Source organism: Lepisosteus oculatus, chromosome 16 (genome assembly GCF_040954835.1).
Source record: "Lepisosteus oculatus isolate fLepOcu1 chromosome 16, fLepOcu1.hap2, whole genome shotgun sequence".
In the NCBI taxonomy this organism is placed as follows: domain Eukaryota; kingdom Metazoa; phylum Chordata; class Actinopteri; order Semionotiformes; family Lepisosteidae; genus Lepisosteus; species Lepisosteus oculatus.
This window is the reverse complement of record NC_090711.1, coordinates 4,034,777-4,061,383: the sequence shown is the minus strand read 5'-3', so window position 1 is coordinate 4,061,383 and position 26,607 is coordinate 4,034,777. Positions and strand designations below refer to the sequence as shown.

The 26,607-nt window shown below is 44.4% G+C and overlaps 1 protein-coding gene across 1 annotated transcript in view; it reads left to right on the top strand.

The window, feature by feature from the left end:
* nol4lb (nucleolar protein 4-like b) overlaps positions 1-26,607 on the top strand; it is a 113,728-nt gene that overhangs the window by 5,671 nt on the left and 81,450 nt on the right. Inside the window, exons 2-3 of the mRNA XM_015365149.2 lie at positions 17,469-17,624; positions 21,511-21,622. Coding sequence (XP_015220635.1) covers positions 17,469-17,624; positions 21,511-21,622 — 268 coding nt within the window. The remainder of the gene's footprint in view (positions 1-17,468; positions 17,625-21,510; positions 21,623-26,607) is intronic.

Sequence of the window (26,607 nt, the reverse complement as noted above, 5' to 3'; positions counted from 1 at the left end):
ACATTTTTTTTTTCTTACTGACTGAGTCCCTTGTTTTTGCAATTGAAGCTATCCAGAACCCGGTATTTTCTGGATTGCGTAGCCAGCAGCCAGGCCTGTCCTACACCCGACAGTTCGAGCTAAAAGACGCTACGTCTGACCTCTCTGCATTGTTGCTTTCAATAACAGTGTCATCTGTCACAGGACAGGATACAGATGCTAGCGTTCTCTCCCAGGGGTGAGTGGGGGAAGTGTAGTTACAGGGGAGGGGGGAGGAAGGGGTGAGTTTGGGGAGCTTATCTACCTGCTCAATTCGATTTAGCTCTTGTTTGGCTATAGAAACAGCAGCTGTCGTTTTGCAGGCTTTTATTTATCTCATGCTGTTCCGAACTGATCTCTGATCTTGCCGTGAGAATCAATAGCCATAAAAAGTTGCATGGCTCGGTCTGAAATGAAGAACGAGTGAATTTACTTTTTTTCTCCCCCTGTTCTTTATCCCATTCAAATGTGTCACCTGGCCTAGGACAGACGTGTGGGGTGAATGATTTGCAGTCACTCTCCAGAAAATATGAGGTGCATTATGTCAAGGGACCCGAAAGCTCTGAAAGAGATCCTCAGTCTGGGCAAACACTGTCCCATTCAAAAACAGCTGCAGTGTAGCCAACTGTAAATCAGAGTGTGACTTTAATTATATTAGGATGTCCTGCCCATGGAGGGGGGTCAGGGAGAGAGTTGGGAGCACACTGGCCACAGGCACACTGTGGTCTCTGGGATCCCGTCTCATTTTTCTTTTCTCGTAACTAAATACATATCATTCAGACCTCAGGGAGAGCTGTTTAATAGGAGTGCCCTAAAGGCCTGGTTTATGTTATTTCTAATGCCCTAGGCATGTAAATTGGATTTTGGTCAGTTCCATCCAGTGGGTGGGTAGGGGGTCACATTGTTGATGAGTGCATTTAGAAGGACTTTTCATCTTTCAGTCGAGGGGGAACTGAGAACAAAGATGTAGAGCAAAGGCCAAAGAACGTCTGACTGTGGCAGACAGAAAACCGAAAACGCTGTGGGGATTTTGTGAGCCACTTTGTTAGATGTAGAGAAATTTGGCATCGTTTATTTTTTCCCGTACATAAAAAAAAATGATAACAGAGCTAAAGAAATGGAAGAAAGCATGTCTACATTTTGCATCCTGGGCCTTAAAGGACTTAGCATCCACAGTTTGGCTGGAGTGTGTTTGTGTCTCATGCCAGGGTATAAACTGAGCCTCAGAAACGTGTGCACGCATTTGAGAATGAGAGATTATTAAGAGTGCATAATGTTTCTATTTCTTTCCTTTTTTTTTGCTGTGCGGTAAGGGTTTCTAATTTCTAGTTTTAACATGAAAATCGGTGGGAATCATCTAGGATTCTGGATACCTCTGTAGGAACTATCATTATATAATAGGTTGAACTGGAGTATTAATAATATTATGACTACAAACAAAAAGGAAGTTTTTAATTCTACACATGGATTAAATGATAGAAAAATCATTTGTTTTTACTTCTTTTAGACAACAGTCTTCCATCGTGGTTCTTTTATTGTTACTTTTCTTTCTGTCCAGCTGAAGGATCTTTGCCTGAAACACAAAATAATCATTTAAACCTCGTGCCTGACACAAAATCAAAACAAAATGTTCTTTTAAGTGTTTAAACATGTGGACAAGTTGTTACATAATGCTAAGATCATTGTAAATCTTAAATTGATACTGAGAGCAAACTAATCTATTTATCAATTATTTTCTTTCCAATGGAATTTTAAGTGACTTTGAACAACTGAACTAGAACAACTGTGCAGGTTTTCAGGCCAATTCCCTGTATCTGATTAGCTCTTTTCATCCCAGAGCACTTCATATAGGAGGAGACCCACTTAATTCATCCCTACAGTGCAGCACCCACCTGGGGGGTGCACAGCAGCCGTTCTGCACCAGACGATCAATGTGGGAATTGATGAAGGGGGGATTTAGGTATGCTAGACTGAAATTTGGAAAAGCAAAAAATGTAACCTTGTCAACATACTTTAAAGACAAAGGCAAGTTCAAGCTGAGGCTAAAACATCACAGTATCCCCGTCATCATATTGGGACATTGGGGTGTAGAAATTCTGGTCCACCTTATGCCCATACATACTGTACCACTGATTTTCCTTGGGTCTCCATCCCAGTACCGACCAGAACCAGCTATGCTTAACGTATGAGAGCTGATGAGATCAGGGTACAAGGTGGTAACTGCTGGAATGAACTGCAAGTCAGGCTACTGAAAACAGAAGAGCAAACGAGAATTAGCGAGAATGCTTCTGAAGATGACACGTGTCTAATGGGGAAAGTGTCTTAGTGCCTAGAAAGAGGCTTTTAGTCAATGCGTGCTGCCTATATTAACATATGAAGGCAAAACATGGACCCTAAATACAAGAATGATACAGAAACACTACTATAGCAAACCTGTAAGAGACACAGAAAGATGTATGCATGGGAAAACAAAATGAAATGGGTAATGTCAGGAATGGGTTAAAACGCAAGAATGCAACATCATTACATAAATAAAGAATTTTAATTTACAGTGGGCAGGATGCATAGGAAGAGAAATGGCCAAGCACTGGATCAGATCTAGAAGAGAAACCCTCAAAATGAAATGGAACATGATAAGATGAGAAAGGAACCTTTAAAATAAAGATATTGACTGGAGCGAGCGGGCTGAGGATCGCTAGGGAGATGCTCAAGGAAAGACTGACAGGCCTTCCTCTAGCAGTGGACAAGGGCTGATGATGATCATAGATATTGTGACACCAGGAAGGGCAGAGGTCTCTAAAAAAAGGAGGAGGTGCAGCAGATTCTGGTGGAAAACTACAGCTCCCAGAATCCAGCTGGTCAGTGGCCAGCTGACCAGGAAACAAAGGTGGGATGTTAGTCCTTCAGTATTAAGTGGGAATGGGTCTGTGACCCTTTGTTGTTCTATTGTTACAGGGAGGCCATGACAGGTGCACTCAGAACTTGGAGGACGGGTGGAAGGGCCAGAGGGAAGGCAGGTGTGCGCTGTCAGAAATCGACAGAGGGAGAAAGCAAACTTGAGTTTAGAGAGAAAGAACAGCCGGCGGCAAAGATTAAAAGTCTGTTTTGTTGTAGAACACGAGTGAGAAGCGCGTCTGATTTTGTCTTGTGCAGCGGAAGCAGAAAGCTTGCCTGGCTGCTTGGGAGAGAGAGGGAGAGGGGCAGGGAGGAGTGAGCTAGCACTGCGAGGCAGTGCCAGGCGTTTGTTTGTTTTTGGGAGCTAGGTTTTGTAAATAAACAGAACGGGTAACGGTTTATTCCTTGCTGAAAGGAAAAGAGAGCCGACGTTCCGGCTGCGGTGCCGTCTTCAGGCGGGAGGGAGAGAGGAAAACCGGCAGCTGATAGAACCTGAGAGAACTGAAGACTGGCGTTGAGAGGGGGCGGGAGCAGGGGAGAAGGAGTATCGGCACTCAGGTGGTGTGAAGGTGGTGCAAATAAATACCTTCGTTATGTTAAAGACTTATCTTTTCCTGCTGGAGGACCAGCCTGGCTCCCCAGACTGATAGGACACCCGGAAGCCTGTGTTTTGAAGTCTGGCAAGGCAGCCGTGGTGTCCTGGTGTGTGGAGTGCCCTCTTCACCACACCACGGAAACTGCAGTGTTTTTGTGAACGTGTGTGGCTTTGTTTGCCCATTCCCCTAACAGGGTTGGGCTGGTAGGTCTGACTGAAGCCGAACAATGAGCATGGCGTGTGTGTGACTCATGCCCAGCCAGGACCTGATCGTTGCCTTTCTGGCATCTCCTAGGCCAGAGCCCCACAGCACGCAGGCCTGTTACTCCAAAAGACGAGCCAATCAACTCTGGGAATTTCCCTGCCTCTCCCCTGGGGAGTGACGTCCCCACAGCACAAACAAATAAATCCAAATTGCAAGAGGCCACATTACCAGTAGGAAAAGGCTGGTGCGTCTGAGATGTCTGGTGCTTGTCGAATCTGGCTTGGTAGAAGGTGTCAGAAAGTCTCTGTTCCTTCAAGGTGGGGTGACAATTCGAGATGATCGAATGGTATGTTGGGTTGACGGGGTACTCCGCATTGCCAAGCCAGAAAAGGATCTGAAACTAGAAGAAACCTCGGTTAAGCACTCCTATTTGCATCTGTAATAAAATCTGACTCACCAGAATGGCGACAGAGGGTAAGGCATGGGAGTGTTGTGAGAAAGCCGCTTGCTTCTGTCAAGACCACAGCAGCCCAGAGGCTGGGTGTGTCAGGCTCGAGGCCCTGCGCAGCACAGCAGAGCCCATTGCAGGGCGCACAGAGCACACACATTCACTCAGGCTCACGCGAAAGTCCGAGGCGCCAATTAACACAGCCAGCATGAGGTAGGAGGAAACTCTTCCAGAGAATAGTTGTTGTTACACATAAAAATTTTCCTAGTTCAAGGCCAGTTCTGCTGCCCGTAAAACCAGCACACTGTGAGTGGGGGAATACTTGCTATCTGGGAAGATTCTGACTTATTTTCACCCTTGAGGTCAAGGTATTTCCCAAAAGGCCCTCATGAGATTTGCGAATTTTATCTCAGATTTTTTTGTGGGAGTAGAGATCAGATACTCACTGAAGCCTTTTCCTTTTACACCGGTCTACCTGAGCCATGCTAACTCCGTCTCATTGAAGTGGGATAACCTGGTGTAAGTATACCTTTCAGTGAAAACAAGACATTTTTTCCTCTTTCAAAAGGCACAGGACACATTGACTCCCAGCCAGAAATTAGAGATCTGTACAAGACACTATTCTGTTGGTACAATCCCAGATGTAATACACTAAGTCCTATTTTTTTCACATGTGTACACTCAGACACAAGAATAACATCCTGAAGACATTTAAAATGCAAGATTTAAATGTAGTCATTTTCGGGGTGAACATTTTGCCAGTATCTGGACAGTCGTGCTTAAGAAAGTCGTGCTAGTGTCCAGCAAAATTGTATTGCATTGTAGTGTAGATGAGTTTTCAAATTGTTTCTCGACTTTTCCTTTTTCATTGTCAAAACACCTTTGCGTTATTTTGGTAATAAACCAACCAACCAAATGATTGACTTGCTAGTTTAATAGAATTTTAGAACATGAGAAGGATCACTAATGAGTGGAGGTCCTTTGGTCCATATACAGTAGCCTGTTTGCTAACTGGTCTTCTTGAAAATAGCCAGAGCAAAATTGTGTTCTGAAAGCATTGAACCCTGACAGGAAAAGTTTACAGTCTCATTTGCATGGGACGAATTTTATCTCTCTGGTTTCATTAGCTCAGGACAAGGGCTGTAACCACATCTGAAGTTTTGTTGGTGTCGGGCAGCTCCGAATTGGATGATATCTGCCGATGTGTAGATGTGCGAGCAGATTCAAGTGCTTGCCTGTGGTTTAGCCCTCTGCAGCTGCTCCTGGCATGCACTAGTTTCAACTGCCAGGCCTCCCCGTTTTTAACTCGATTTCACTGGGGAAATGAACCCAGGCTCAGTGATTTCCAGAGGCAAGTAAACGGCGCCATATCCTTTAGTTCAGCAGTTGAGGGGGGGGTTAAGGGTTTGGTGTCTGCTTGGGGAAGTAAGTGGCCTGTGAGCCAGTTTCAGTAGGCATGTTGTGGGTGCAGAAGCTTTAACTTGTGAGTGCTGGAAAATTTGCTGACAAGGCGCCACACAACAAAGATCATACCAAGTCCCATCCTGTGTAGCTGGAGGTGGGAGTTGGGCAGGGGAAGGGGTTGGGAATAGAATATAAGGTCGTGAAGAAGCCGGATGGGGAGATTTTGTGTTAACAGGGCTCATTGTCCCGGTGAGCTCTGAGCTGTCTGCCCTATTGGCAGGGAAATGCTCAGCCAGTTAGCTTTGAGGTGCTGAAGCCTGCCTGATGTTACCCATCCATCCCTTGTAGCTGTCCAGTGTATGTTTACTGTACAGTTGCCATACACATTGGATTTATATTGCATTTGGCTAATGCTTTTATATAAAGCAAGTTGCTATCACATGCAGTTAGGATGCAAAGTATGCATAAAACTATAAAAAACGTATGCACGGCGTTAAGTGCTAGGATGTTGCACAGTGCTAAGCGGTTTCAGTGCTGCTTGACGGACAGACAGGATGCACTAACAAAGCGCAGTCACTATGTCAGGGCCAGGCACCGACCTCTGGGATCAGGTATATACCGCAGAGATGAGTTGTCAGTCTGTTCTGGCAGATGGCAAGCAAGTCCGCAGTTCTCACTGTGACAGGTATGTCGTTCCACCACTGGGGGGCAGTGCCGAGAACGGTCGCTCCTGGGACTTGCGGCCGCTCAGTAGCGGCATTGCCAATCAGCCTGATGACTCGAATCTCGGTGTCCCAGTGGGGGTGCGGGGTGTGACAGTGGTCTGGAGGCATGCTGGCATAGTTGCCTTGGAAGAGCTGTAGGCTGGCACCACATGGAATCACCCAAGGACTTGTTTTGAAATACATAGATGAGATATAATAAATGATGTTTTTTTGGACCCCGTGATTCTATATTCTACAGTTTATTGCCTTGATTTGCATTATAATAGCAATATCTACATGAAAGCCATTCTAAATTTTGTTCTGTCCCATTTCTGTGCTTCCTTCATCAAATTTGAACAAGCAGTCGGCATACATTCATAAGGGTAACGTTATAAATTACAGACGTCAATTGTGTTTTTTAAACCGCTTTGTCCTTATAGCTTATCATCAGAGCAATAACAAATTTTAAGAGCTGCTCTGGTGCAAGTTTACTGTGGTTGCAGGCTGCCTGCAAATCTATTCTGAAATGTTTGTAACATCAGAGGGTCTCAGTAAGCACCCATGCAGTGTCAGAAGGCAGACCCAGTTGACCAGATGAAAGAGCGCGCTGGTCCTTTCCGAGAGCTAGCGCAGCTGCTTGTACTGGGCCTCGAGGAAGTGGCGTGCAGAGGGTGCAACCATGTCTCCGAGGGGCCCCCTGCTCTTCTAGAATGGTGCCAGCGCACGAGGGGAGGAACAATAAATCGCTCCTGACTTCCTTTGTCCAGCCTTGTACCATCACCACGCAGCAGAGGCCCAGACAGAGCTGTCGTCCTTCCAGCCGCCACTGCTGGCGGTGGAAATCTAAGGCCATTGGCAAGGATGTATAGCTTTTTTTGTATGTTTGTTTTCCCTGCAAAGCAAAGGTCACCAACATGCTTAGACCAGTGATTATTTTAAGTCCCAGTAGGCTGGCAAACTTACTCTATGTATTCTTACTAACCATTCAGTTTAAAGGCTTCAGTTCTCTTTTTTTTATCGTGATGTGGGAGACCGGAGTGTGTGTTGCCCACGAAGCATTTGGATTGCAGTGGGGGCTGCCTTGCTTACAATTGCATCACTGGAGTCTCATGGAGAGCATGCTGCCTTCAAATTAAAAAAGCGCCAGTGGAAAGGCTGGTATTCATACCGATCTTACTGTGCATCTGCAAAATTTGAAGTTGTTCAATGACGAATGACTAGACTACTTATTGGATGGCCCGGTAAGCAGCTGAGGAACGCTCTGACTTCTTGTCGTCCTCGCTATTGTCTAGTGTGGGGAAGTTCTGTTTTAAAAATGAAAATCGGTTAGAGATACCCCCATTTTCACCCCACATGCCCCCTGCTCTCCGCCAGGCTTAGCAGCAATGTTATCACACCTCCTGATTCAATCTGTAGCTCTCTGGTACCACCGCCCCAGAAATGAAGCGCTAATTACGTGGGAACTTAAGAGTTGAAACGAAAGGAACATGAGAACAGGCTCACTCCCTCTCCTCCCTAAATAACCCTGTCAGATGGGTTTTTAATTTCCAGCGGTAGAGAACTCTGACGCCACACTCCAAAAAGGAGATGCAGGTGATTTCAGACTCTGCTCACCATCGCTGTATAGCTATATTGTCGAGTAAACCTTGGTTTCTTTCAGGAGCCATCTGGATGAGATTCTTGGATCGATTACGAGCTACCAAAAGGGCTAGATGGGCTCCTCTCTTTTGTAACTGTTCTTATCTAAATGCAAACTTTACAAGCATGAAATTAGCAGCATGGATTTTCAGAAGACCAGCCTCGGCCCCCAGTAGGTTGTGAATGCACGCACAGTGCTTGAGTCATCGACTAGGGATCACACAGGAAGGTGAAAAGATGTATGACTTTAAAGGGGGCACAAACCGAAACCACGCTGGCGAGAGGATGCATGTCATTGCATGTTTGGCTTCTGGAGCTCTGAAGAGAATCTGAAAGACACAAAGAGCCTCCCCTCCTGTTTGGAGCGTGCTGCTGTTGCTCGTCCTCGTCGAGAGGCCCTGCCGGCGCGCAGTTTGACCCCCACTCTGCAGTGGGAACGCAGCGCCGGCGACAGCGGGCTTGGGGCGGGCCGCTGGTGTGTCCCAGCCTAGAGCCCCCGCGAGGAGGAGGAGGAGGAGGAGGAGGAGCCGAGGCAGGGAGGGAGGGGCGGGCGGGGCACAGCGATGTTTCCAGGTCTCTAGCAGAAGTAACCTTTCTTATTGACACTGGTGACAACGGATGTGTTCCCGAAAATCCCTACAAGTTCTTTTCACAGAAAAACCCAGGTGTATTAAATGTAACAGGCAATTCTTTGTTCGCCCACGAGTTATTAACTTCCATAGTTGATTTTCTAAACGACTCCCACTTTCCCACAATGCTGACATGGCTTATTGTAAGGTTCCTCTAGCAGGATCTCAGATTCCACAATCCTTGCATATTGCATCTGTCACTGTTTTCACTGTTGCACAGTGGCAGGGGACTGTAGTGAAAGTCTGGTTTGCACAGCAGAGGTGGTTTGGGGAAGCTGTATCTGTACTCTGCCATGACTGGTAAGACCTGTTAGGTTCTCATTGTCTTCTGGGCTTGAGAGGCAGTGGGCTAGGGAAACTGTTTCAACACACTGGGAGCCATTGAGAAACTGAGCAATTGCAAACAGGATTGAAAGAGAATATGAAATCAATCAACAGCAACAGTTTGATAAAGAGATGTGGATACCTGCGGTGTTGACCTTTAAACCACATTACGTACAGTGTTAGAGACGTGTTGGTGACCTCATGTAAATATGGTGTCAAAATGTGCCCTTAAGACACGAAGCATCCAAAAGAGACATCCTTTGTTTTAACTAAGACTGTCTTTACACAAAGGGTTGTGGAAGTCTGAAGCAAGCCAGGCTGCACATCTGTGTGGTTGAAGCCAGTACTTTTGCTGCTTTCGAGAAACCTCTGAATGACATCCCAGCACCAGTTAGCTACTAGAAGTGAGAAATGGTCCCATTTGCTAACTTGATGTTCTTATTTCCTTTAATCAGTATGAATGAATCCTACACTGCTATTTTGAGCAGGGGGACTGCCCTCAAAAATACATCTGAGAAAGCTGTGGGAACCGTGGCCCTGCTTATCAGCTGCCAGTGTGCAGAGAAAAATGCCAATCAAATGGTTTGTGCAGCTTCACAGGCCTCTGACTTTAGATTGTAAGACTTCTAAGACCTTTGTAAGAAAAGCTTTTGGGAGACACTTTGTTTATAATGAGTATTTGCTTACATTAGGTTTTTGAATATAAAATTGGTGTCAAAATTGGGCAAAGTGCATGGTTATGTAAGGATAATATGAGTTTAAACTTAGCGCTGAGTTAGAACAAGCCAGGCTTGTAGAAACAGCTCTTGGCTCTCGCTCTGCAAACTGACAAAGAAAGTCTGCTTTTCCCTCAGGATCAGATAGCAAGTGTGCAATTTACAACCTAAGTCATGATCGCTGATAAGCTTTTAAAAAGGTGCACAGTGATGATGGAACAGCTTTAATTTTTGCTTGTGTGTTGAGTCTCACAGTCTTTCCTACAAGGTTCCGCGGCAGTGCTTGAAAATGCCACTTTTCATGAGCGCAGTTGTGTTCTTGCAAATAGCATTGCACATCTGCTGCACTTCCACAACATTTAGCTTGCTCCTGCTAGCAATTTATCAGTGACACAGTCTATCGGAAGGCATATGCATATACTGTACACGTTTTGAAATCAATGCTTCCCAGCGCAATTCACTTTCCCTTTTCCAGAGGAGAGCTGGGACAATAGCAGTCTGCTCCGAAGGGAAGAGAAAGCTCTAGTCCCCTACCCCCACCCGAAGGCTGTGCCCCCTTTAGCTCATCTTGGCTCAAGCTGCCAACTCCAGTTGGTAATTAGCATCCTAGCGTCCTATTAGTGCTGTCTCTTTGGTCTAATTACAGTGTGATGTAGAGAGCTTTCAGCAGTCACTTCATAACTCAGTATAATTAGATTTGCGGACCAACCCCTCGGAGTCGTGAAAGATTTCTTCTTTACAAAAAGGGGGACCATGGAAAAAGCCTTTTGTTTTTATGCTCTGCGTGGTGATGCCGTTGACCAAAAAGTCGACCAATTACTGCATCTGGAAAAGAGTAGAAAGTCATCAGTAGAGCTGCTGTAGTATGGTGTAAGCGTCGTGCCTATGCTATGCCGCTCAGGATCAAGGACTGTCATGTGTATTTGCGTTTAATCAGGCTTTGGGAAGGGTAAAAGGCTGTGAAGCCAGAGGACGTGTAGATATAATGACGGGAGAAGCGAAAGGAAACTTATTACCCCAGGAGATTATATGTGAAAGAAAGAGAGACTGTGACACATTCAGCAATTAGTCATGTAGGCATTCATCTGTCTTCAGTCTCCTGTGCCGACATGAAGACTGAGCAGTAGATGTGATCAGTGAAGTTTAAGCACGATGAATGTGCTGGGCTTTCCAGACTGATGAGCGCGTTGGGAATGGGCCGAGCTGGACCACTGGAATAAGCAGAGGAACACACAAGGGTTTTGCCATGACCTTTAGGGACAGGGACAGGGAGAGCCTGGGCTTGTTTGCCACAGAAGGTTGACTTGTAAATGTGACCTACTATTACATTAACAATCTGCTGATCCGATGATAGCTCGAGGGCCCCTGTGTGTTTCTCACTTGAGTGATCTCTGTCCGTCTGCGCAGGGTTTGGCTGCTCTTGGGCAAAGCATGGCCATGTTTTTCCATCAGGGAACAACAAGCTACTCTGCACTGTAAAGATAGCGATACTATAATGGCATATTATAACAGGTGATTGACTGTGAAATGAAGAGTCCAACATGTGTAAGAAATAAATCCATCCTCTGTTATTTCCCAAATAACGGTAAACGTTCGTGTCCAATCATTTCATGATCACATAAAGAGGCTCTTTTTGAAGAAACCGTGAGGAGATCAGCAATGCAGCTGCTCTTGTTGTCATTACGATCAGCAATGCAGCTGGTAGTTTCTTATGCATTTATTTGGTTTGCACTCTAGGGTCTGTTAAAGAAGCAGTGTACTAATCTGCATTTTGATTACGTCAAAGACGAACTTTTTGAACAGAAAAACCAAAAAGCGCTGCAAGAAAAGTACCCATTTGCAGAGATGACTGTCGTATCTCCCTCAAATTACCCTTTAATCCACTGCTCTTCCATGTCATCAGTGTGACAGGCCACCAACCCTCTCTTCATTTCCTGTGGTGATGTGACAGACGCATGTTTTACTATAGATTGTAGCTTCACAAAGCTAGACGCCACTTCATTTACTAATTATTTTACTGTAAGGGGCAGCATCTTTAAGAAAGAAGTGATCATTTTATTGGATCACATCCATAGAGTTTATCTAACAACCATGTGGGATTGCTGTCACTGGAACAGGGTATGATTGGAGTTTTTTCTTCTCCACCTGTGCCAGCGAGATTTCAGATCATTTCACAGGAAACCTTGGTTACAGTTGGTCTTGGGTACCTGGTCTTTCAGATCGGAATCCCTGTGACTTCTGGGTGGGATTTTTGGGTGGGTCCCGCAAAGGCAAAATGTTGAGCAATTACACACGACAGATGTCTGGAAGGGGGCAATATCCAGAGTCACAGTGGGCAATTGTCTTTGTCTACAACATAGAAACGCCCCCCGGCCTCGAGGTTTTTTTCTTCTTAGTTTCCGGAAACCTCTTTATGAATTATCACTCGTAACAGAATTATGTGCAGCTTCATAGAAGGCCTTTTTCAAAGACCCCACCCCCAGAAACAAACAAACAAACAAACAAACAAACAAACAAACAAACAAACAAACAAACAAACACAATTACAGCGTTACCCTTGCAATGCTCTATAAACGCCTGTTGCTCTCCTGTTGTTCACTCGGTCTGGATATTTTAAGCAGCAGCGCGCTTCATTGAGATGTGGTTTAGAGCATTTGAATGGCGTCGTTCTGCTCCCCTCCAAGCCTGGTACTGTATACAGCACACTTTGCATCTCCAGAGCAGCTACTTCCATGACGGGGGTCATGCAGCCGTTTACCAAATGAACCCTCTGGTATCCTAGCAACAGGGCTGCACCTTTGAGCTGTTTGCTCTGGGACGAGGAAGGCTCTGCGATAACGCACTGGGAGAGAGGCAGGGGGCCTCGGGCTGGGAGAGGAGAGAGGCAGCGCCTGGCCGGGGGGTCCATGTGAAACCGTGGATCTGCAGCCCAGCTCCGGTCGCAGAACTGTCCTCTGGAAGGCGGAGGGAAGGCAGCACGATGGGCATTGCGTGGCCTTTGCACAAAAAGAAGGAAAACACCAGTGGTTTAGATCCTGTGTATGTTGGTTTTAAAACAATGGATACCAGAGACGTAAAACCCCTTTGGAATTTTTTTGTAGGAATTCTTATAGGGAGACTTGTTTCTTACAAGTGTCGAGCTTGCACGGAAATACAATGGTTTTCAGTTTACCGTTCAGATTTCTAAAGGGAGTTTTTATTATTTTCTGTTATTTCTCATTTCTTCATTCTTAATCCCGAGACAGATGGTAGGCCTAATGTTCCGCGATGACCACAGGGTTTGGTGTGTTTTTTCGAGTGTAAATTTAGAAACGTGCTCTGAAAACCCATTCGGAGGTACGAAGGAGAAAGGAAGGGAGACTTTAATTACGTGGAAGCAATTGACAATATGGTGCACAAGCCTCCTTTTGTTTGTTCCTTTGAGAGTGGAACCCAGAGAGCACCAACCAGATAAAGAGCAGTTCCTACCCAGTACACAATACACCAGAAATAACACGAAGCCAAAGAAAATGTTAATTTCATTACGAGTTCTTAATTATAGTGGGACTTTTTCAATATTTGACATTTTGATAAATTCAGTCAGCACTAACTGGTTTATTACACACCTCTGGTCACTGCTGCAGGCAGACGATCTCAGACACAAGTGGTTAAGATGCAGGGCTGCACAGTGGCTTCGGCTGTCCGAAGGAAATTGTCCTGCTTTTGTGACATTTTCGTATGACAAGATCGGGATCATTGGGTTTGACAGACTGGAAAGCAGCTACACCTCATTGGCAGGAAAACGTAAAAACAGGATCTTATATTAATGATGATCGGCTGGGTAATTTGTGACATGCAGAAAATTCAGTGTTGTGACACATACTGTACCTCTCTTGGGGGTCCGTTCATGAAATGTTTGTATTTCCAAAAACTACAAAGTATTCTTCAAATTCAGTATTTCTGAAAATGGTACATTTCAGTACTAGTTGTTCGTCTGTTAATGAACTTAATGACACTTTTAATTACCCAATTAAAATAGACATTGGACAAAGAGGTCTCATTGGTATGAAGCGTGCTAGCCGATGCTGATTGTACAGGTGAAACCCCTGTCCTGTAAGATGCGGCCTTCTTCCAGCATAGTCACTTCTTGTGAAGTACTTGCCTGTTAATGTTTTACAGGGCCGGTTTATTGTTCAGAGCTTTGACTTTGACCTGTTATCTCTTGCCTTCAATATCAAACTAAGGAGCTTTGACCACCCCCTCCCCTCCCCATTTCTCAATAACGGGCATCTTCTGTCACAAACACTCCTTACACAGCCTGCTGATGTGCCCACCAGCTGGGAGCGCTTAACACCCTTGCGTTTCAACACGGGCCGACGTGTCTCTTCCCCGGAGTACAATTCCAGAGTTCTTTTTAGAAGACCCGCACATTTTTATATGTGGGGAAATAATAAGTACCTACAGTCCTGTTCCTTAAAAAAAAAAAACAACCCTAAACAATTAAGAAATCAGGGTCGATAGACAAAGAGTGCAGGAAGACCCAGGACCTGTTATGATTTCCTGTTTCTTTGAGAAACAAAGGCTTTTGAGCTTTTCCTTCTGGGTGTTTGTATTTTGCAATGACTGCCTGTTGAGGGATTTCCGCACATTTACGATATAAACAGACATTTTCCCCCAGGGCTGAAGAGCCGCGCTTGTGTCTTCAGCAGTGTCCACGTGAATTTTAACATGTGTACTCGCACAGGGCGTGTGTGAACTGTGAAAGGTGTCATGTGAAGGATGCACAGTACCTGCCTTCGGAACAGAGTGTGTTGTGCCTCTCCCCCCTCCGTCCCCTCCCCCTGAGGGAAACGCAGCCCTCGATATAAAAAAGAGGAAGAATCAGCTGACCCCTAGCAAGTGAAGGTGCCCCAGCTGTAGGAGGCTGGATTAGCTCTTCCCTGCCAGAAGTCTGCCTGTCCTGCACACTCTGCTGTGTCGCCATGGAAACACTCATTACCTGGCTTGGGGGAGAGTGAGCAGGCTGGTTGGACTAGCAGCTCTTTCAACAGGCCCCACTCAGGGCAGCTCAGGGGAGACGGAAGGGCCTCTTCCCTGCAACCTCTAATACCCCCCCCCCCCATCCCCGGCCTGGGTTCTCGATCCCCAGACAATAGACTACAGCACAGTTGCTAATTACTGGTGGTTTGGTGTGGTAAACACTAACTGCAATCCCAAGGCAAGAAGAAAACAAAGGCCCAGCTCCAGGTCCCATTTTCAAGATCCGCATAGGAGACACCCACTCCGAGGAGTGCCGGGATGAGTCAGCTGTTGCCCGTTTTCGTTTCGTTTCTTTGTTTTGTTTATTTTTTATTGTTCCCGTGGCCTTTATAGGGAAGAATCCGTCGGGGGGGGGGGCGCGATGCGGAGTCCTTGAGCCCCCGAGATTCGATAAAGGGTTCTGCGTTGAGAAAAAAAAAAATCAGCAGGATCCCCTCAAAGAAAAAAATGAAAAAGGCGACCGTGGCTCGAAATAATCGCCGCTGAAAGGTGGGGGGAAAAGTCTGGGTTGCCGCCCCTCAGATGGTGAGGCACGCTAGAGAAAGTTAACCTTTCGTACCGCGGCTGTAGTTCGGCCGGGTGTAACGATCTGTCATCCTGCCTGCAGCAGAGTGCACCTGCCCTCAGAGGTCAGCTCTGGTTTCTATGGAAACAAGGTTAGCCTTTAGGTAACCGGAGTGCATCTCTCTGGGTTTTAACAGAGCATTGACTGAATTGCACAGGCAGTCTAATCGCTAATCTTTGTAACTAGTTCCAAGTGTGGGACTAAAGGGAGACGAAAATATACATGACCAGTTAGTATAGTCTTTGAAAATAATTGTGACTCTTCTGCTTGAGATATCAAATGCTGTGGGAATGAGCCCTGTTTTCCTGATCACTCGCTTGCTTCTTCAAATTCGTTCTTCTGTGAACCATGAAAATATGCTCTAGTATATGTTAGGCAGGCCGATTTTGTATCCGGTTGTTTTGACGTGTTCTGAAATCAGCTAACATTCTAGCAGGGCCTGTGATTGTCAGAATGTTGTTCATTCTTTAAGGTCAGCATCATGCTCCAAATGTATCTTTCATGGTTTTAACCCACAGAGCCTTCCACCAGAGATCACGAGTTCCTGTTTTATGATTCTTCGCTAGCACTGGCAGAAATAATGAAGCATTACTGTTCTTTCCCTGATCATTCTTAATGAGGCTTTAATATTTAAGTACAGGATGGTTGTGGTGGCTGGGCACTGCATTGCTGTGTTGAAATAAATAAAGCGGCTGTTTTTGTTGGTAGAAGAAGCTCATAGAACTGTAGCAACAGTGCTAAAGACCAGCTGCTTCAGCATAGCGTTCAAGAGTACAGCGTTTCATACTGATTTGATCTGCATCTTCTTGAGTGACACCTCACCCTCCAGCTAATAGTATCACTCTTTTTCACCACAGCAGGAGGTCACACAGTTCTTGTAGACTAGAGTGAGAGGCACGGTTATTTATGGGAGGGGGGTTGAGGGTAGTCTAGAACATGAGGACCACGGAGCAATGAAAAATCTGATGTTTCATCTAAAGGGCGGCAGCATTAATAATAAAAAAACTTTCCCTCATGCATTAGGGGTGATTAATGACAGGCGTCTGGCAGGGCAGCAGGCCCTATAGCTGCTCAGCTGAGTCCCAGCCTTCAAGCATCCTCCTAGCCAGAGCCCATGCAGAGCGACACTGGTCAATACTTTTTAATTAAGTTGTGGGTTTCCATGCAGCTTGAGGTGTAAACAGTCGGCTGTGTGGTATCACTTAATGTACAGTTGACAGAAAACTATTCATAAAGGTGTGCGCCTTAAAAAGATCCATTCTTTAAATAGCCAGTAGAATGACCTTTTTTAAACCCTGTCCTAAGCGCAATAGAAAATGTGTTTTAGTCACCGATCTAATCGTAATATTAGAATGATGCTTATTAGAAAGGCTGCTTAGAATATTACTGAGCTGAAGAATGAGTCTTTTGGATAATAAAATCATGCTGACAAATGAATGATGATGCTCAGCTGTAGACCTTTTGTGACCAAAACTTGTATTTTCTAGGTTAGAACTTGCTTCTGTGACTTTACTTTGTTTAAAACAAAAATGCTGTTTAGAAAAAAAAAACGTCCACTGGGACAGCGCCTGTTGTGGTTACATTTCTTCTTTTTTTAAGCTTGTCCGTTGCAGCTGCCACGTCTCTGGCACGACTGTGGCTCTGTGCTCCGAGCGTTTGAGGTCGATAAGCCTGTCAGAAAGTGGAAAACTTTACCCATGAGTCATCTGAACTCCCGACAGAGGGCTCGATGCAGAGGAAGTTTAGGTTTTTATTTCTCTTAATGTATCTGTACTCATACTTTTCAGAGTCTGCTTGCAAATAAAAAGTTGATTCATAGCACGACCTCTTTCTTTTTGCTTCATACCATACCGGCCACTCAAGTCCCTTGAGTGTGGGCTGCTGAAACACATTTTCAGCGTGGTTCCGATCTAACCTCCAAAGCAAAAATGCCAAGGTAACTTTCAGTTGTTTGCAGAAAAAGATTATTCTTGCTACAATATTTTTGTGGTTGTTCCGTCAACTAAATATTTGCCTTCTCCTTGGTGTTCATAGAACGTGCTAATCCGGATGCCAGCCTGACTTGGCTGTCCCAGTGGTGGAAAGCTGTACAGTATGGGTTGATCCCAATCCAGATAAAAAGTGTGTATTATGTAAGCTATAACTGTACTGTGGCTATAGATAGTGTGATAGTGAAACAGGAACAATCATTTTTTTGGTCTGTTATTCACGTATTCTTTTATAAGTTATTATATATTGCTGCTGATCACTCTTTGCTCTGGCGATTAGCAGGTCAACATGAGCTTACGCATGTTCCTCTCTGTGGCAGTGTGTGGACGGGGTGCCAGGCCAGGACACCTCCTCCCTGAAGCGCGTGGCAGTGGTGGAGGACTTCTTCGACATCATCTACGCCATGCACGTGGAAATTGGCACCGACCCCAACAAGGCCCCCAAGCACGCTGGCCAGAAGAAGACCTACAAAGCAGTAAGATAAGCCCGTCAGCCCCTTCCCCAGCCATTCGGACTTTTCACCTCTGACTCTCCTTTAAGATTCTCCACCGCTGTTTTCCAGTGCCTCTTAGAGACATGCATCAGCAAATAGCAATTACAGGAACATAGATCTGCACTTGTAGAGTTTGTAGGTCATTAGCAAGGCGTGTTATCTGCACAGTGCTTAATTGTGGAGTGGCTGCAAAAACAGAGTCTCTCTAGTGGCAGATTGAGGCAGAAATCAAATTTGGGTACAGTCTGAACGGAAGTTAAAATACAGGCTGGAGGGATAAACAGTTCAAACTAAGCAAGGTAGAAACTCTGACTTCTCACAAAAAAATATTTTCTTTAAATTTGTTTGCCAAAGCCAGTATGTTGTGTGTTTTGAATACAGATTTTATTTTAATTTTTTACAACGTGTTGGATGTTATACTTTGCTCGCCCCAGATGAGACCCTCTAAATAAGAAGTGTAGTCTTGCAGATGATGTTCTAGAATATTTTTGTCTCCTGCTTCTTTCTGAAGCCATTCATTTATTTTTAAATTCTTATGATATCTTATTTAAACTCAAGACAAGTGTCAATAAAACCAGTGTTTTCTTTCAGAATGACAAATATTAGAATACAATGTGTCAATGGGACCCTGCTGTTTCAGCACTGTATATGACATTAATCTTTACCGTTACAGAGTCCTAGGCTGGTGTTCTTTTATGGGACAGAGCACAGTCGGTCAGTGGAGGGGTATTCTCAGCTAGACCACAAAGATTTACATATTCTAATCTATGCGTGAAATGTACTGTATAGTCGTGCAAATACCCCGTGCACGAATTGACCCATTGGAGTGTTTCTGTGCACGTTTTCAAGGATGCCTAAGAGACGCATTTAAAATAATGAAAATGTTAGATATCTGTTAAAACTGAGAAGTGAGACTCATGCTGAGCTAATACGATGATCAAACCAGTTCATCAGTTACAAGGAATGGGATGAATTCCAGAGCCCGCAGGATATTGACAGTGTCTGCACCTCCATTTGCTCATTTATTCCAATTAAGAAAGGCAGTGACGCAGATCCATGAAAATGAGAGATTTTTTTAAAAAAAGAGAAAGGTGTGACTTTTTTTTGTTTCATATTTTAGAAATGTTAAACATAAATCAGGAGGGATATTTTGATTTGGATTGCAAGTGTCTTGCTTTCTTTTTTCAGGGGACAGGGCTAGCCTTATGATTTTTTGTACAAAATGCTGTTTTTTTCTCTCTCCTGAATGGGTGCTTGATGCACAGAGGTTATGGGATCATTTAGATTAAGTGCATCATTTCACGAGTACAGAAATAGTCTTCATTTACTCTCTTTTGACAGATTATCAGAAAACACTTGTTACTGTATATTACAGTACAAAGGTGTGCATCTTTTTAAGTTAATTAGCCACAACATTATGACAGTGAAGTGTATCTTTTGTATAGTGTATACTGCAGTCAGAGTCCAACTGTAAAACAATCATCCTGTTCGGATACCAGAATTTCCACTGGGGCATGTTAAATTTTAAGTACTGATCTGAGATGCTTTGTCAGGTAGTTTTATCCCTTAGTGGAAGGATTTTCCCCCTCTTCTGGCCAAAGCAAATACTGCAGCCTTTGAAAAAATATCACTATTTTTCTGTGCCTTTTTCATTCCTGTTTTCTGTTCTCAGAAACCTAATATGTAACATGTTATCTTAGCCTGGTGTAGCAAAGCACAGTGAATGCATAAAGTCCATAGGAGGACATATAAATTAATGTGAAATATAAAGTAAAAACACATGAAAAAATCAAGATTACCTTGCAAATTGTCAAAATTAATCTTTCACAAAAGTAGTGACTGCCGGTCTAGACATGCCTATATAAACCCTGTGTGTCGCTCACTGCAACCTCTGCAATGGGGCCTGAAGAAAGGAATTAAAATGTGGGGATGACATGAAAAGTGTAGAGTAGTCCTTGAAAACACAGCTGGTGCTAATACTGTCAGACATTGGGAGGCAGAGGCTAATCGCAAGGAGGCTCCAGGGAATCCAGTTATAGACGTTACTGGAAAGCTGGAAAGAAACGCTAAATAAAATGAATCTTATCGGGAGAATGAAGGGCCTTGTGTAGCCGAGGAGGTGAGTTTCCAGGCAGCCGGTCTTGGCCCTGTGCTCCAGGAGGCGTCCTGACCGAACACGTCTGGCGGCAGGCGTTATTGAGAGCCGCAACAAAAACCGCCAGGGGTCCCGCGGCGCAGGGTCGATCCAAGGTCACCCGGGAATGCCAGCGGGGGAGCGGGAGGGAGCTGGCACTGGCGCTGGCGCTGGCACGGGGAGTGGGAGGAAGGGCGCCGCGCTCCTGACAAGAGAGACCTCCGGATGGGGGCGGGAGGGGAGCATTCCTGTGGAACGGCGCTCGGTTCTCGTCCGCCTTGTGGCGGTGATGGCATCCCCGTCACGCGCAGCCCCTGGCACCTGATGGCCAGCTGGCAGGGGACCCGGGTTATTTAATTGTTTTTAACGAGCCTGCGCAGCTTTTGAAAATTGTGCACTGCAGCTTTTCAAATTAGTGTTCAAATTCTGGCTGAACTGCCTCACAGAACCAGAGAATTGACAAATTAAACACATTTAAGAATGTGTCTCTTTTGTTTTCAGTAGAAAGACACTTTTAGATAAGGTATCCTCCTCTGTGGGCTGAGGGAACAGTAAATTTTCTGTGTAGACACTCCTACATGGGGTGTAAAATTCCTTCTCCGCATCAGTAAGCAGGCTTGCATGAAATGTCTTGGAAAGCATCCCATACAAAGCCCATCATTTCTAGGATCAGGGTTCCGGGGCTCTTTTTGTTTTAAAGGCGACAAGGCACCAGCTCCCTCTGCTCTGGGAAACACGGACTGACAGCAGATCTCTCCCCTGAGGCAGTGGTTGACATTTCTCTCCGAGCTTTGGAGGGCAGTAACGGAAGGAAAAGCCGCTTTGGAATCCTGTGGCTCATAATCGGGGCCTGTCCACTCTGCAAGGCATTAAAGTCAAATGGAGGCGCGTTTCGTGGGGGAAAGTGAGAGGTCTTAGAAAGTGCAAGGGTGGCTGGGACTTCAAGAAGAGCACAGCACAGCCAGCCTAGCAGACCCACATGACTTTTTCGCAGACTTAGGGTGACAGAGCTGGAATGACATGACCTCAGCAGAGGCAGATTACACAGTCCGCGGGTTTTTTAGGTAGTTTTCCTTCTCTGCTTGGAGGGAAAGCCACAGTCACGGGTGAGAGAGAACTAATTGGGGAGCCTGTGCATACACAAGGGTTGCTCTAGCAAATTACCTGCCTTGGCAACAGGAAATCTGGCAAAGCATAAATAACAAAGCGGAAATAAAAAGATATAGCAGCTTTTTTTTTTCTGATTGCGTCAATATAAGACCACTAAAAAGTGTGCTTTTCTTTTCTCTATGCTTCATATTCTTTCATTCTTCTGAGGCCTTGAGCCACGAATGCTAGTTCTAGCCTTGAGCCTGAGTTGCATACAAAAAAATGTCATTACTAGACCACGTCCAGTGGAGGATAGTGGATTCACATGAGCACAATATCTGATGGCCCTTATCACGCAGATGAAATATTTCTGCAACAACAAGTCAAAATTAAACTGCATTCCAACTATATAGCGTAGGCTAACATGGCATTAAGTGTAAGCAATTATTATTATTGCGTTTCAGGAGTATTTTCCTGAGATTTACAAGACTATGTATGTTCTTTTATGTAGATCTGAGAAATAGATCGACAAATTCTAATTGCACATCCAATTGCATTGTGAAATGTGTTATCCTGATTTTGTGAAGATTGGGGAAAAAAAAAAATCAAACACTGAAACAGCTGATTTTTTTCCCCCCGGGGCAGATTGCGGAGACGTACGCGTTTCTCCCGAGGGAGGCGGTCACTCGCTTCCTGATGAGCTGCCACGAGTGTCAGAAGAGGATGCACGTCAACCCCTGTGGAGTGGAATCCAAAGGTACGGAAGATGGACTTGATCAGTCAGCGGCTCTGGATGAAACGGGGGCTGGGGGAGCAATTCCCCTCGGAATTGTAACTGGTCGGTCAGTCCCAGTTCGGCACTGGAGCTGAAATTTAAGGTTCAGAGCAGGAGTTGACCGACTGAGATTTTACATCAAGAGTTGGAGGACTGGGCGGTGGAGTTTGCCACCAGTGCCGGGGATTACTCCCGAGTGATGACTCGGATCCATGGCAGCTGGCTGCCTCCATCCTCATTGTGCTGATCAGCATCATCCTCTGGTGTTTGTCAGAGGATCCACTGGTGTGAATAGAGAATCTATCCATACAGATGTCACAATTTGATTCAGTCTATTCTGTCTTTTCTACCTTCAGTCTGCATTATGTAATGTGCCCTAAAGGATCGAAGGGATTATAGGTTGTTTATGTTTATCTGTTAGGGGTTTCATGCAAATAAAATTTAACAGCCTTTCTCTTTGAAAGAGGGATTTGAATGTTGCAGATGGGGAAATATCCTGGTGTAACATAAACTTGGCTTCTTTAAACTCACTTAAACTGTCCTTATCGTGTACCTGACCCTTCATGGAGTATCATACACTGCTTGTCCCTAGTCCCTAGTGTGCACTCTCTCCTCGTGGCACTGTGGGTCCTATTTTGCACATGTTTTGGGCAAAATCCAGATAGGGAAACAGGTTTTCTCTTCTTTGTTGTGTATTCTGAGTAAGGATATTTATTGCTTTTGCCAAGTGATGACTCCAGTCATGGTCTGTCTCAGCAGCGGTCTGGTCTCACTGCAGGTAAGAAGATGTTGGCGCTGGGCAAGAACCCCTTCCTCCATCATCCCTAGGTCCTGGCCTGTCTTGAAACTGGTCCTCTCTACTGCTCGAGTCCACGGTTCCAGTTGGTTGGGCCAAGATGGTCAAATCCTTATTGGTCAGGGCTTGTAGAAACACTGACCATTGTTTTATGGGTCCCCTGCTATGGACCTGGAGAGTGGAAACCCCAACAGGGTATGTGTAGGGGGGTGTAATGGTGTGATTTATTGTTTTTGAAAAAGCTAATAAACAGCATCAGTTCACACAACACATCAAGGTACTGTATATTTAAACAGCCCCCACTGACATCTGATTAATTCGAAAGTCAGGGTGGAGGCTGGGAGAACGCGGCTGGGAGAGTCTGAGTCAGGGTGGCAGAGAGAATCTATCAAGCAAGACTATCGGCTGCCCCTTGCACTATTGTTACAGATTTTGTTGTGAAATTGGGAATGTTTGTTGTACTGTTCAATTCTAACTACTAGAGATAAAGCATCTACTTTCAGCAGTTTTTTGTTGCTAACTGATAGAAATACATTCACTTAATCTGAATTCCCTTGACACTATATTTGAAGAATATAAAGTGACTAAGGTGACCGGTGTCTAAGGCGCACACATTTCCCACAGTCCCCTAAAGGGTGCTTCTGCCTACCCCCCAGGCCTGGTGGAGAATTATTAATGCAGTCTGTCTCTTTGGAAGCAACACTACACCGGCACACACGAGCCAGGCCATTGTAGTAATAAAGAGCGGCACACAGTCTTAAAAATAGCACCCTTGCCTCTCTCAGGCAATCATTTTTGCAGGCTCCTGCACATTCTAAATCCAGCCAAGTGAAGCAGGAAGTCTATTGATTTAAAGGAGCGAAGAGGGTTAGCAAGTATTTTATAAACAGTGCAAAAGACAGACCTGAGGCTTGAATCAGAGTGCATTTGTTAAAACAGTGTTTTGATACGGAACAAACTGTGCAAGGAAATAAGTAACTAAGCTAATTGCTGATCTTCCCTATGGGTCTTTTATCCCCTCTGCCTCAGCACTTTATATTCAAGGTTCAAAAATTAATTATTGAATAGAATTAATTACTGTGCATGGTGCCATTTAATTAGATGCATGTAATCAGGGTGCTTTAAACACAGAGTTTTTCAGACTGGAGGTGATTTTGTTTGCTGACATTGTCCTATATAACCATTGATTTGAGGTTCTAACACAGATTGCACAATTGTACCACTGTGTTGTCTCGGCTCAAGGAGAGAAAGTCAGAATGCATTTGTGCACTTTTCTGCACATTAACTTTGACTTAAATAATGCTGACTTGTAATCAGTATAATTTAAAGATGTGTATATATATAATCTTCTCAGTAAAAACTTTAAATCTAGCCTACAGCCCCTCATACATTTAGGATTTCTGAGAATCTTGAGCAAAGCCCTGAGTATCGATCAGCTCAGCTTGGGTGTGGAACATTGTTCCTTGATCCCAGTGCTAGCCTAATGGATTGTTTGATTTTTTTCAATTGATCTGGACTGGATTGGCTTAAAACACCCCAGTTTTGCACAATTTAGGACTTCAGTGGAACTGCTGATTGCCCCATGGATGTGTTGAGGGGGGTGCTTTTATTTCAACAGAATGCACAGTACTCTAAAAGCAGAAGTAAAAACAATAGTTATATCGCCTTTATTACTACCTACTATTATCGAAATTCTTCTAAGGTTCAAATTATTTACAGCTAGTATTTTATGATACAGTGCCTCTTTTTTCTTCAATTCTGCTTTTTTCTTCCTCTTGTTGCCTGGAACAAAGGGAAAAATCTACTTGTCTGCTTTTCAGAGGGTTGGACTGTCTAAAAATAAACATTATCCTATTTATAAATACTGAAAGCTGTGATATGCCTAATTGTATAATTTCACGTTTGTATCCGTTTGCAAGCATTAACATGTGACTGGGTAGAGCATCTTGTGATTTGTTTTTCGTTTTGCACCTCCACAACGAAACAATCCACTGGTACACAATTTACGATATTGACAGTGTTTCCAAAGGCCTGGTAGAAGAGAAGCACAACCCTCTGAGGCAAACTGCAAACTGCAGGCCCTCAAAGTCATTTGGCCATCTTGGAAGTGCAAGATATTTAATCTGAGTACTAGTGCTCCTGTTAAAATGGTGCTCTTTATTTCATTCCTTCGTATCTGGATTGATGATTTCCAGTATTAATGATAGAATGGGAAATTTGTGGCATAAGAAATTATACAACACCAATGATAGGGCATTGGTGTTGCTCTCTCTATATAAAGCTCTGTTTTATAAAAAGGTCTGTATATAAAAGAAAACCAGAGTGAGAAGCTCAAAAAGATACTGAATAACAGAAGACAGGTTGGAGCTCCAGTTCTAACTCTAAGCTGCTCGTTTGGCGCAGTGCATCTCTCTACTGGACAGAGACATAATGCAGCACTGAGTTAGTGCAGGTGTGTCCCTCTAGTCTAGTGGACAGAGACACAGTGCAGCAGTGAGTTGACACAGGTGTGTCCCTGTAGTCTAGTGGACAGAGACACAGTGCAGCAGTGAGTTGAAACAGGTGTGTCCCTCTAGTCTAGTGGACAGAGACACAGTGCAGCAGTGAGCTGGTGAATACAGATTTGTCTGTACTCTTTGACACATAAACTTGCTCTTCCTGCATATCTATATTGCAGCCTCTACTTTCAAGAGAGCTGAGCAGTTGAGGCTGTGCTTTGATTTCAAAATTACTCCTTTGGGAATATGGGAGAGGCTGGCTCTGTTCATGCTTTAGTTTAGCTCTCGAGATCCATTTTGCAGTAACAGAGATTCTGGCAACAGAGATATACTGTGTGAGCCAATGTGGTAAGGGGCATAAAGCGCTGGCGTACTGGTTTGAGTAATTATTATCTTGTTTGTGGAAACATGGTGCTCGTGTCGGAGGAAGGCATGCATGTCATCTCCTTCCCACCTGTGCTGGCATGAGGGATGCAGCAGTGAGTCGTGCTGAGCTGCCAGTTGGCAATTCTGCACTGGGGGGCGGATGAAAAAAGGAAAAATGAGAAAGAGGAACTGGCGAAGACTGGTTTCACAGCCTATGCGGGCAAACTTGTTTTCCAGCTCCTTGTTCATGTGCTGAGCTGTTCTCCCTTCCAAAGGCCGTACCAGAGCCACGCTGCTTTTGAGTGGCAATTCCCCTACCTTTCAGCCCGGCTGAAAGATCTGAGTTTGGTTATTGAGAAAATAAATAAATGGACCTGCCGCATGATAACAGAGTTTGCAGCAGATGATTTCCTCTGCTGCGGATTTAATTTTTAAATTTGGTTGTATTGCTCCTCATTGCTTTCCTAGGTCCTATTGTCTGATGACAGTCTCAGTGCATTGCAGACTGTGAGCGTGGCAGTATTTCCATATTTACAGGTAGCCTGAATCTCCTTCAGTTAAAGGTGTGAGCAAACTTCGCAAGCAGGCTCCTTTGAAAGATAAGATGTAATATATTAATTAATTTGTCAGCATTTAGTTCTTTAAAGCTTTGATGCTGGCTGAACTGGCCACATATAACCGCAGAGAGCTGCTTCTCTTTTATCTCCCTTTGAATTGCCTCCAGTAATTGGAATGACCGTGAAAGGGTTCAGCTTAGAACAAGTGTGACATTTATACTTCTACATTATGCCTGCTTATTTTTATTTAGAGCATTTTAATTTCATTTCGTGTGCTGCTCCAAGACATGTTTAATAATCCTGATTGCATTTGTAACCGTTTTTTTTAATCATCTGAATTCCCTACATTTGCATTATTACATTATGGCTCCTCCAACTAAATAAAAATAACCATCCTAAAGTCTTTTGAGTTTGTAGTGAAAGCGTAGCTCCTGTAGCAAGAATGCTTGCATAATTTTTGAGCAAACGTTTTTACATGTTTTAGAACATCATAGCAGAAAAGAGCTGATATGTTTTGTAAATACAAAAAAAATGCCAAGACAGTTTTACAGTGCTGTTCAACAGGTGAAAATTGTCTCCATCCATCCCTGCTATTCTGCAGAGAGGCCAGCGACTGAAAGGATATTGTGTGGAATTTTTTACGACAATCTGAAAACGCCAATTAGACAGGATAATAGACTTGTTACATAAATCCAAAAACACTTTCTCTTAAGGCATTGTCAAAACATATGCATACTGTAAGTGCATTTC